At 41.6% G+C, this 12,729-nt stretch overlaps 1 protein-coding gene across 1 annotated transcript in view; it reads right to left on the bottom strand.

Moving 5' to 3' along the window:
• Positions 1 to 12,729, bottom strand: part of LOC140725104 (uncharacterized) — a 523,726-nt gene that overhangs the window by 64,315 nt on the left and 446,682 nt on the right. The window contains exon 25 of the mRNA XM_073040122.1: positions 9,060 to 9,134. Coding sequence (XP_072896223.1) covers positions 9,060 to 9,134 — 75 coding nt within the window. The remainder of the gene's footprint in view (positions 1 to 9,059; positions 9,135 to 12,729) is intronic.

A 12,729-nucleotide genomic window follows, 5' to 3' on the forward strand; every position in this document is an offset into this window, starting at 1 on the left:
CTATGTCCAACAATGAGATCCCCAGGCCATGTTGTACACTATGCATCTCCTGCCGGACAGTGTGGTGTACAACTGGATGCAACAAAATGGAGTACAAAGATTGGAGCCCAACCTGTCCAAGGTGGAAATAAGAGCTAACTGCCTTCACACTCCCATGCACCTATTGTGACATGACATCTGATGGCTGATATTATTGCTGTTTCCATTTAAGCACAATTAGAACCCTCTAATATCTCAAGGCAGTAATGGAAACTCAGAATCTGCTGAAATGCCTATGGATTATAATGGGTAAACGAACTTACATGATATGAAGCAAATAGTCCCTAACAGATTTCTAATAAGGCTGAGAACTGTCTCAGGAAGTAACAAGATGTCATGAATATGCTGTACTTTCTTTAGGATGTCACCATTTGTCTTACCACGGAGTCATGTCATGGCCTGTCAGTGATCACACTACAACTAACTTCACCTAGTTCTTTTAGGCTCTGAGCTGCTCAACAATTTTCATCAAGACCTACATAGCCACTTACACGGATAATCTGCTACAGTTCTATATAGAAACATAAAAACACAGAAAACCTCCAGCACAATACAGGCCCTTCGGCCCACAAAGTTGTGCCAAACATGTCCCTGCCTCAGAAATTACTAGGCTTACCTATAGCCCTCTATTTTACTAAGCTCCATGTACCTATCTACAAGCCTCTTAATAGACCCTATTGTATCTGCAATTCAATATTGTGCTGATTAGGAAGAACTAACAGAAATTAATGAAAATGCAAGAGGTATTAATCGAATTTTGTAAGCAGCCTAGTATGATCTCATTCATGAATTTTGTTTCAGGGGCTTATTTTGTTGTACATTTTATTCTTACATTATCACCAAAGATTGGTGAGATGATCAATGAAAGAAGGAAAATCTGGGAATTTTGAATGGTATGGAACCAGGTTTCTGGTTACTGATATTGGACAATTTTTTCCTTTCAGCTGCACAAGAGCAAGAAATTAATTGGGCTTTCTTGTCTTTTCTGCTTTCTCCTCATATCTAACCTTCTCGACTGCATGCAACATGGCTAATGTCAAGTACTCTATCTTCAGAATGGCAAGGCTCTGGAACAAACGGCAGAGCTTGTGGATCCCAACACTCACACCACAGGACTCTTTCACAATGGTCCGAGCTTTGAAAGTATTATTTCAGTATACTTATAGTCTCATCTTTCAAAGTCTATGTGGCAGCATGGCTTCTGTTAAATCCCTGCCTGGAGAATGCCAACCTGTGGCACTATTTGTGCAAACCCATGGCACTATCAACCGGTGGCCACTAGCCAGGCACTAGTTCATCATAGTGGATGGCAAAAGAAATAACCACAGAATAAAGGGATTATAACTGTTCTTAAGATATTGGGCACTGGGGTACATCACTCTCTGTGGTCATTGTCAGGTGTAAACAGAGACTATGTATTCTTCAGTGAAGAAGGCTGTTAACATTATGCACGAATAAATAGATCTGAGAAGCTGAGAATCTTAAGCTTAATTTAAAAAATAATCACCTGGATATAGTGATCTACAGCACACATATTAGCTCCCATTATCTCTTATGCTCCAAGTCTTCTCACAGGCCTATATCTGTCCTGCCCAAGGTCACCCATAAATTCATAAGCTGCAATGGGCAAAGTTGCTGTGGGAATGTGGTGGGTGTGAGCCAACTCACTAATTCATTCAATCGGGTTTCATTTCTACTCCAAAGTCAACATGGCATGCTTATTGTATTTGAAAATTTGCTTGTTGGGACAGAAAATTCTCATATGTCTTTCAAAACGTAGTGTGCATCCAAATATGCTAAGCTTTTATTTCAGAAGTACATGTTAATCTTCAGGAACTAAATCTGCACTGAAGTTCCAGTGAAATTACCTTTCCAATATAAATGCAACTAATCACTGTCAAAGACTTCAGTCAGTGATATTTTAACACTTCTTACATCATCTTGTTGATCTAACTGAAAATAACAAAATATTAAGCTCATGAATCTTATCACAACTGTATTTAAAATATGTATTGGGTCAGCTCATTTGACTACCACTGCATGGTGCAGCAGTAACTTAGGAGACATACAATTGAGGGATAGGGAAGCCCAGAGCATAATGTCCAAGTGGAATATGTTGGCTCTTGCATTGGTGGGCAATCTCCACTGCTGCTGGTGTGGACAGAATCAACCAGAGTTAGTACACCTGGACTCCTGAATGACACTACTTACAGTGACTCCCATGGGTAGCCCATTGACAATGTAGGCAGTAGAAGGACAGGCCTCCTTTACCCTTATTCTACTGACCACCTGTTCCACAAGTTGGCTGACAATCATCAGCCTCCTGGACAAGATAAAGAGCAGCTGGACTCTAATATGCATCTGTAGCACGATACACTGCTACAAAGCCATGACTTTTAGAAATGATACATGTCAACACTAAAGAGCAAAGCCTAGAAAGGTGACTGGTTTATTCAATGACCAAACTTGCAGAAAGAACACATTCAACCGTAAAGGAAGCAGGGGGTTTTACTGCAAAGGCAGTTGGGCTTTGTCATATTAGAATCCACCAAGCTTCATATCCCTGTATCCCATGAGGAATCAAAGGATTTTGCATGTACATGTTGTTTGTTGGCTGAAAGAAATGCAGGAGGTGCTATAACTGAAGTTTACTTTTCCTTCTGCAAAATCTTGTGGTCTGGTTATCCACAAGACTGACAAATCCATAAAGAAGTAGAGATCTTTTCTCCACTACATCTGGATTTACCTTCAATGAGTAATGGAAATTTTTATACTCAGATTGCTGAAAATAACCCATTTATCAACTCTTCAAAGGATTGACAAACCCAGAACTTTTCCCATCAAAATATATATGAATGATTATCAAACAGAAGTAAATTCCCATAAAGGCAGGGAACTGGTGAACTAAATTGACGAATTCATGAACTTGAATCATGATAAAAATGGTACAATCGACGGTGGGAATTGGAGGGTGGATTGCAAAAGTGAAAAAAATGTAGAAATATTTGATGTATTTATAACATAAATCAATTGTAGATTCATTGGTCTTTTGAACAGCAGTACAACAAACAGTACAGTACAGTAGATACATACATACAGTAAACTTGATAATATTGTATACAATGGTTCTCTAATGATGTGACAAAGTCAATACATGAAAGTGTAGAACACAAATTTATGGAGATTACTCATGATGACTTGCAAGATGACACTGGTGAACCTTGGTGATAAGTTTCAGGCAGCTTAAAAAACTTCTAAATATATTTCTTCTGAACTACTAACTAGTGAGTCTTACTTCTGTGGTTGGTAAGTTGATGGAGAAGATCCTGAGAGGCAGGATTTATGAACATTTGGAGAGGCATAATATGATTAGGAATAGTCAGCCTGGCTTTGTCAAAGACAGGTCATGCCTTACCAGCCTGATTGAATTTTTTGAGGATGTGACTAAACACATTGATGAAGGTAGAGCAGTAGATGTAGTGTATATGGATTTGAGCAAGGCATTGGATAAGGTACCCCATGCCAGGGTTACTGAGAAAGTAAGGAGGCATAGGATCCAAGGGGACATTGCTTTGTGGATCCAGAACTGAAGGCAACAAGTGGTTGTAGATGGGTCATATTCTGCGTGGAGGTCAGTGACCAGTGGAGTGCCTCAGGGATCTGTTCTGAGACGCCTACTCTTGTGATTTTTTGTAAATGACCTGGATGAAGAAGTGGAGGGATAGGTTAGTAAATTTGCTGATAACACAAAGGTAGGGGGTATTGTGGATAGTGTGGAGGGCTGTCAGAGGTTACAGTGGGGCATTGCTAGGCTGCAAAAATGGGCTGAGAAGTGGCAGATGGAGTTCAACCTAGATAAGTGTGAGGTGGTTCATTTTGGTAGGTCAAGTATGATGACAGAATATAAGACTCTTGGCAGCGTGGAGGATCAGAGGGATCTTGGGGTCCAAGTCCATAGGACACTTAAGGCTGCTGCGCAGGTTGACTGTGTGGTTAAGAAAGCATATGGTACATTGGCCTTCATCAATCGTGGGATTGGGTTTAGGAGCCGAGAGGTAATGTTGCAGCTATATAGGACCTTGGTCAGACCCCACTTGGAGTACTGTGCTCAGTTCTGGTCACCTCACTTAAGGAAGGATGTGGAAACTATAGAAAGGGTGCAGAGGAGATTTACAAGGACGTTGCCTGGACTGGCGAGCATGCTTTATGAGAATAGGTTGAGTGAACTCGGCCTTTTCTCCTTGGAGCAACGGAGGATGAGAGGTGACCAGATAGAGGTGTATAAGGTGATGAGAGGCATTGATCATGTGGATAGTCAGAGGCTTTTTCCCAGGGCTGAAATGGCAAGCATGAGAGGGTTTTAAGGTGCTTGGAAGTAGACACAGAGGAGATATCAGGGCTAAATTTTTAATCCAGAGAATGGTGAGTGTGTGGACTGGGCTGCCGGCGATGGTGGTGGAGACGGATACGATAGAGTCTTTTAAGAGGCTAGAACACTAGAACACTGCAGCACATTAAAGGCCCTTCAGCCCTCGATGTTGTGCTGACCCATATATTCCTTAAAAAAGAATTAAACCCACACTACCCCGTAACTCTCTATTTTTCTTTCATCTATGTGCCTGTCCAAGAGGTTCTTAAATACCCCTAATGTTTTAGCCTCCACCACCATCCCTGGTAAGTCATTCTAGGCACTCACAACCCTCTGTGTAAAAAAATAAATTACCACTGATGTCTCCCCTAAACTTCCCTCCCTTAACTTTGTACATATGCCCTCTGGTGTTTGCTGTTCGTGCCCTGGGAAACAGGTACTGGCTATCTACCCTATCTATGCCTCTCATAATCTTGTAGACCTCTATCAAGTCCCCTCACATCCTTCTACGCTCCAAAGAGAAAAGTTCCAGCTCTGCTAACCTTGCCTCATAAGACTTGTTTTCCAATCCAGGCAACATCCTGGGTAATCTCCTCTGCACCCACTCCATAGCTTCCACATCCTTCCTATAATGAGGTGACCAGAACTGAACACAATACTCTGAGTGTGGTCTCACCAGAGACTTTGTAGAGTTGCAACATGACCTCTCTACTCTTGAAATCAATCCCCCTATTAATGAAGCCTAGCATCCCATAGGCCTTCTTAACTATCCTATCAACCTGTGCAGCGACCTTGAGGGATGTATGGATTTGAACCCCAAGGTCCCTCTGTTCATCCACACTCTTAAGTAAATGACCATTAATCCTGTACTCAGCCTTCTGGTTTGTCCTTCCAAAATGTATCACCTCACACTTATTCGGATTGAACTCCATCTGCCACTTTTCTGCCCAACTCTGCATCCTGTCTTTATCCTCTTGTAACCTTTGACAACGTATAGCTCCATTCACAACTCCTCCAAACTTAGTGTCATCTGCAAACTTACTCCCCCATCCTTCCGCCTCTTCATCCAGGTCATTTATAAAAATCACAAAGAGCAGGGGTCCCAAGACAGATCCTTGCGGCACTCCACTAGTCACTGACCTCCAGGCAGAGTACTTTCCTTCCACTACTACCCTCTGCTTTCTTCCTGTAAGCCAATTTTTTATCTAAACAGCTAAGGTTCCACTGATCCCATGCCTCATGACTTTCTGGTTGAGTCTCTCATGGGGACCTTGTCAAATGCCTTGCTAAAATTCATGTAGACAACATCTACCACCCCACCCTCATCAATTTCTTTTGTTACCTGCTCAAAAAACTCAATTAGGCTCGTGAGGCATGACTTTCCCTTCACAAAGCCATGTTGACTATCCTTGAGTAGACTGTATCTCTCCAAATGCTCATAGATCCTATCCTTAAGAGTCCTTTCCAATAGTTTGCAGACCACTGATGTAAGACTCACCGGTCTATAATTCCTTGGATTCTCCCTATTATCTTTTTTAAACAAGGGAACTACATTTGCCATTCTCCAATCCTCCAGCACCTCCCCTGCAGCTAACGAGGATTCAAAGATCATAGCTACTGCTCCAGTGATCTCTTCTTTCACTTCCCACAGCAACCTGGGGTATATCACATCCGGCCCTGGGGACTCATCAATCTTGATGTTTTTAAGAAGATTCAACATTTCTTCTTCCTTAATCCCTACATTGTCCAGCACACAGGTGTGTCCTATTTCGACCTCACCCTGATCAAGGTCCTTTTCACTTGTGAACGCTGAAGCAAAGTATTAATTTAGGACCTCCCCAACCTCCTCCGCCTCCAGGCATATGTTGCCTTCTTTATCCTTTAGCGGCCCCACCTTCATTCTTGTCATCCTTCTGTTCTTTACATATGCAAAGAACGCCTTGGGGTTCTTAATCCTACATGCCAAGCCTTCTCATGCCCCCTTCGAGTTCTCCTAAATCCTTTTTTAAACTCCTCCCTGGTTACCCTATATTTCTCATGAGCCCCTCCTGCTTCCTGCTTCTTATATCTAACATATGCTTCCTTCTTTCTCTTGACGAGTTGCCTCAGGTGTTTTGACAGCCATGGTTCCCTTTTCCTACCATTTTTTCCTTGTCTCAGTGGACAGGTATATGGAGCTCAGAATAATAGAGGGCTATGGGTAACCCTAGATAATTTCTCAGGTAAGGACATGTTCAGCACAGCTTTGTGGGCTGAAGGGCCTGTATTGCGCTGTAGGTTTTTTTATGCTTACACACATTGCAATCTGCAAACTGTAATTTCCCTTGAAGTAATGCACTTATAAAACATCTTAATGAACTAGCGATTTCACAACCTTCTGAAGACTTGGTGAACTTAACTCTGAAGCATGATTTTATAGTACTCTTAAGTGGACGAAGGTGCATTACTATGGCCATAAGAAAGGGAGGTCAGGAGGTCTCCAAGCCAGGCTAAAATCATGGGGTATGAAACTTCCTCTGCCAGCATCTTGTTAGCAAATGTAGAGTTTCTGGAGAACAACATCGAGGACCTAAGGGCAAGACTGCTGTGTCAGAGGGAAATGAGAAAATTCTGTGTTCTCTCTTTCACAGAGATATTGCTCACTCCGGACACACCACATATGTTGATAAGACCCGATAGCTTCTCAATATACAAGATGATGAGATGATGAGAGGCATTGATCGCGTGGATAGCCAGAGGCTTTTTCCCAGGGCTGTAATGGCTAACACGAGAGGGCACAGTTTTAAGGTGAATGGAAATAGGTACAGAGGAGATGTCAGGGGCAAGTTTTTTTACATAGAGAGTGGTGAGTGCGTGGAATGGGCTGCTGGCAACTGTGGTGGCGGTGATACAACAGGGTATTTTAAGAGCCTCCCAGATAGGTACACGGAGCTTAGAAAAATAGAGAGCTATGGGTAACCCTAGTAATTTCTGAAGTAAGTACATGTTCGGCACAGCATTGTGTCAAAGGGTCTGTATTGTGTTGTAGGTCTTCTGTGTTTCTAAGATGAATGGACTGCAAAATGTGCAGATCTGAGTTTCATGATTAACTCTTTGTGCTGCTCCGATGCAGTGGTCGTGTGCTTGTAATTTGGTTCAGCAAACTGGAACATCGAATGATTAGGTTCCAACCATTCTACTTACCTCCATGACCCTAATTGCAGTTTACATACTGCCAAAGGCCAATATTAAGCAAGAACTTGAGGTATTGAGAGCTGCCATCAGAAAACAAGGAACAGCCTCCCCCGAAGCCTGGCAAATCATTGTCGGGGACTTCTATCAAGCTTGTCTTAAGAAATCTCTGTCTAATAATGATCAATATATCACTTGCAGTGCTAACGGTCCCAATGCAGTTGACTACTGCTATACTATGATTAGGATTGCCTGCCGTTCGATAACTAGATTGCATTTTGGAAAATCTGATTACTTAGCTGTCCTCACCCAATCTGTATACAGACAGAGGCTGAAGAGCAAGGCTCCAGAGATGAAGACGACAAAGAGCTGGTTGTGTGAGCCAGAGGAGTGAATACAGGATTGCTTCAAGTTGGTAGACTGTGTCTTATTCAATCAGTGCTTGTATGAATACACCTTAATTGTCACAGACTTTATAAAAATACTCATAGATAAGTGCGTCCCAACAAAATCATGCAGTCTTCCCCATCCAGAAGCCCTGGATGAATCAAATTATTGGTCAAATGGATGTAATTGGGCAGGCCAGCTTGTTGAGCTGGAAGATGCCGAGCTGTATCCCTAAATTTTAAAAATAAATAATTTAATCCATGTGTCATACCTTTCATGACTGTAGTAGATCAACACCCACCTGTCTTACATATGTAAGCTAACATCTTAAAAAGCCCGTGAGTTGGGGTGAGGCCTTTCCAGATGTCTAAATTCTGAGGAGTGAAGCTGGCCACTTAGGTTGGAAGGACTTCACCTGGAACAGTCTTTACCAATCAGCTATATTCACCTTGGGAGGTTGTGCCTGGGAACATGTCTGAAGAAACAGTCCAGAGGGGACGCATGCGTGCCTGATTTGCCATTAATTGGAAGATCTGCCCTGTTAGTTCTTGAATACAATCTGCAATCTCATTAGTTCATTTACTGTTTTCAAACCCTTTTCTGTATGCACTTTAATCATATGCCACTTTATTAAATGAGACAATATTTGAATCACTTAATTTGCTATTTTAAAAGATAACCTTCATGGTTTTCATTATTTTATGTTTAATCACAATATTTAAACTGGGTTAATTAACTTCCAACCAGTAAAACAAAAACAGAAAATATAGAAAATATAGGACTGATACAGGTCAGGCTGTATCTGTCAAAGAGAAAAAGAGTTGACATTTCAGGTTCAAGACCCCCATCAGAACAAAGTAAACAAAAAAAGACTGTTTAGCTGTACGGAGGATGGGAAAGAAGGATGTCTCTTATAGAATAAAACTGAGCTGATCATGAGGACATGCCTTTATCTGACCAATAAGTGAATGGGAGCAGTTAGCAAATGAGAACATAGATAGAATAACACAGGATTTGTGAAAAGCACAGCAGGAGGACAAACTATGACATACGTTACAACATATATTAAATACAGAAATATTTGATTGCTTACACTTTATCCATAGTTAAGCGTGAGACAAGTTGGTTTTGCTGTTGGATTTTTGAACCCAAAATATTATTTGCATGCCTAAAGAGAAAAAAAGTGCAAGATTACTTCATCTTTTCTAAAAGATAAGTATTCTGCATAAATTAGTAAGTCAAAAAATTCTATCCTGTTTAATATAAGAGTAATAATCTATTTGTCATTTACATTGTGCTGATAAAAGCAACTCAATGGGCAGTTTTCTTTCCCTTTCACTTCCCGTCTCAGTGACTATAATCAAGGCAAGTTATCCCACTTTAATCTCTGGGGCTCAACTTTTTGCTTTTAAAGATACAGATTAATGACACAGACCACCATAAGACCACCATACAGTAAATAGGAAGCTTGTAAATGACACCAAGAGGGAAGGTGACAGATAGGATAAAATTTGCAGATTGCGCAAAGATTGATAGAAGGCAATTGATAAAGGAGTGGTTTAGAGAAAGTAAATAATGGAACTTTTACAATTCTCAGAAGGCCTAATGGCCAATGATTGCAGATTTAAAATTTTGATCAAAGGATATGATGATGTAAGTATACACATAAGTATACACATACACACTGAATGGATGCCTGTGAAAGAACAGTTTGCAAACTCATGAGGAAAGAGCAGGGGAATGATGCTCTGGTGGGACTGAGCATATACATGATGGGCTGAACTGCCTCTGCCAGTTCTATCTGTTATTTGTCAAGCGGAGTGCCGTACACAATCCTAATCTGATGAAAAACGGACGTGGGAGCATGGAGTAATATCTGGAAATCTCCAGGAAGGCCTTCTTCGTTGCTGCTGCTGTTGTGATGTGTGGGTCTCTGCTGGGAAGAACAGGCCCCCGGTCCTTGGGGTCGCGTGCTGGTGGTCGGTGGCAGGGGCATCGTAGTGCACGCGGCAGAGGATGGTGTTCAGAGAGGCTGTGCTGCAGGGGATGGTCGGAGGCTCGGAGGTTCGATGGACTCGGAGTCCACTGCGGTCAGGGCGCTTTCACTGTGTGCTGTGTCTGCAAGGCGGGGTTCGACGGCGCCATGGAAGTCCACAGCGGGGTTATTCCCTTCTGCCGCCTGCGTGGGATGATGAGTCTATCAGGACCCTGAGGACTTGTGGAAACTGTGTGGTGGTTTCTTTTGAACTTATAGTCTTTTAACATCTTTGGACTATTTTTACTGTGCCCATGGTCTGTTTTTTTATCAATTATGGTATTGTTTTCACTGTTGTAACTATGTGGTTTTGTGTAGATCCTGTAGTTTTAGTTTTTGGTTTGTTGGGAGGTAGAGTTGGTCTCCTGACTTGGTGTGTCTGGGTAGTCTTGTTTTGTCTGGTGGATTTGGAGCTCCTTTCCGGGGAACGCGCTAAGATGGTAGCACAATATTAATACGCAGCAGCCTCTCCGGACTCTGGATTTGAGGATTGCCAAACATTATGTGGATTTTCTGATGTAGTCTGTTTTGTCGTGTGCTTTTGTGATATCATTCTGGAGTAACATTGTTTCATTTTTTAACTGCATTGCAGGTTGTGGTTTTTAAATGACAATAAACCAAAATTTAATTCAATTCAATTCAATTCTCACTATTTACGATATCAGAAAGTAGCTTGTTGGACATGAATATGACAAATGGAATTTAATGATAAAGCTGTGAAGTTAGGCTATTACAAAGGGCAAACACGATATTACATAATACCAAGATCACAAAATACCAAGAAGAACCTTGTAGCATATGCCCACAGGTGGCAGAATAAGTAGATATATTAGTTAAGAAGACATATGGAATTCTTGTCTTCATTAGCAAATAGCTAGGATTAGATAGGAGCAGGAAAGTCATGCTAGAAATGTACATTCTTAGTTCTGTCACAATAGAGGTTTTGTGTACAATTCTGGTAACCACACTGCAGAAAGGATGCAATAACACTTGTAGATTTACAAGGATAGTAACTAAGTTGTAAGTGGTTATGTAAATGCTGTGATTTTTTTGAAAGGATAAAGCTATGAGCACGAATGCCCTGTTTATCTTGGATAAGATGTCCATAACAAAGGACCTAGGTATGGAGGAGGGTTGAGAAAAATGATTTCAGCAAAATGTAGACGGTTTCTGGAACTCATTACTTGAAAGAGTGAAGTCCAAGATCTCATCACATTCAAATGTACTTGGATGAGAACTTGAAAAGTGATAAGCTAGAATAGAGGTCACCAACCTTTTTAAGCCCAAGATGCCCTACCTCGGCCTTAGTAAAAGGCAAGTTCAACCCCAGATCAATTTAGTTACATGCATGTGCACCGGTGCAGAAAAGACCGGAAGTAAAACCCCGTAACTCGGAAGTAGAAATAATGTATAAACACCAGGGGTACCCACCCTTTTTTTGCACCGCGGACCGGTTTAATATTGACAATATTCTTGCGGACCGGCTGACGGGGGGGGGGGGAGGGGGTTAAACATGGTGGGTATACAGCGATACTCGAAGCAGGTCCTTATGTCCAGTCTATTCCCCAATTCAGTTTTCGCAGCTCTCGGCATCTCCCCTTTTCCTAATTGGCTACCATTCAGATAATAATCTGTTTTCCTGTTCTTGCCACCAAAGTGGATAACCTCACATTTATCCAGATTAAATTGCATCTGCCATGAATTTGCCCACTCACCTAACCTATCCAAGTCACCCTGCATCCTCTTAGCATCCTCCTCACAGCTAACACCGCCGCCCAGCTTCGTGTCATCTGCAAACTTGGAGATGCTGCATTTAATTCCCTCATCTAAAGGGAACATTATGGTGGGCTTCTTCATGCAGAGAGTGGTGGGAGTGTGGAATGAGCTGCCAGATGAAGTGGTGAATGCAGGCTCACTTTTGATATTTAAGAAAAACGTGGACAGGTATATGGATGAGAGAGGTTTGGAAGGATATGGTCCAGGTGCAGGTCAGTGGGACTAGGCAGAAAAATGGTTCACCACAGCCAAGAAGGGCCAAAAGGCCTGTTTCTGTGCTGTAATGTTCTATGGTTCTATGGTTGTATGGGGGACCATGATTCAATGGAGCAAAGTGCCAGGGTCTACTGAGGATTGGTGAATATGTGTTACTTTTGGTAGAGTTGAACTCCAACTTGTGCACATTTTACTGTTTAATTACAATGGCCCCATTTTGTTTTTTCTTTCTTTTCTTTACTAACTCTTTAGTTAAGATTCATAAATATAATTTATTCAATTGTATGCAGTGTGCTGTCTGTTTTTTCTTGGCACTGAGTTGTAAAAGGGTAGCAGATTACACAGCATCCACACAAATTGGGGTTTTGTGTGGGAGAGCCATCTCAATCTCACACGTTTGGTGGGACCAGAGTGTGTACTTCTTAGATTAACACAGCCAAGGAAACCAGGTGGTTTCACAATATTAGCATTAATTTCAAGAGGACTGAATATAAAAGCAAGGAGACTTAATAAAGTACTGGTTAGGACTCACTTGGGAGTATTGTGTGCAGTTTTGGGCCTCTTATCTTAGAAAGGATGTGCTGAACCTGGAGAGGTTTCAAGGCAGGTACACAAAAATGATTCCAGGATTAAACAGTTTGTCATATTAAAAGTGTTTGATGGCTCTGGCCCTGTAGTCACTGGAATTTGGAAGAATGAGGGTGAACTAATTGAAACATATTGAATGGTAAAAGGC

Source organism: Hemitrygon akajei, chromosome 1 (genome assembly GCF_048418815.1).
Source record: "Hemitrygon akajei chromosome 1, sHemAka1.3, whole genome shotgun sequence".
NCBI classification, from domain to species: Eukaryota; Metazoa; Chordata; class Chondrichthyes; order Myliobatiformes; family Dasyatidae; genus Hemitrygon; species Hemitrygon akajei.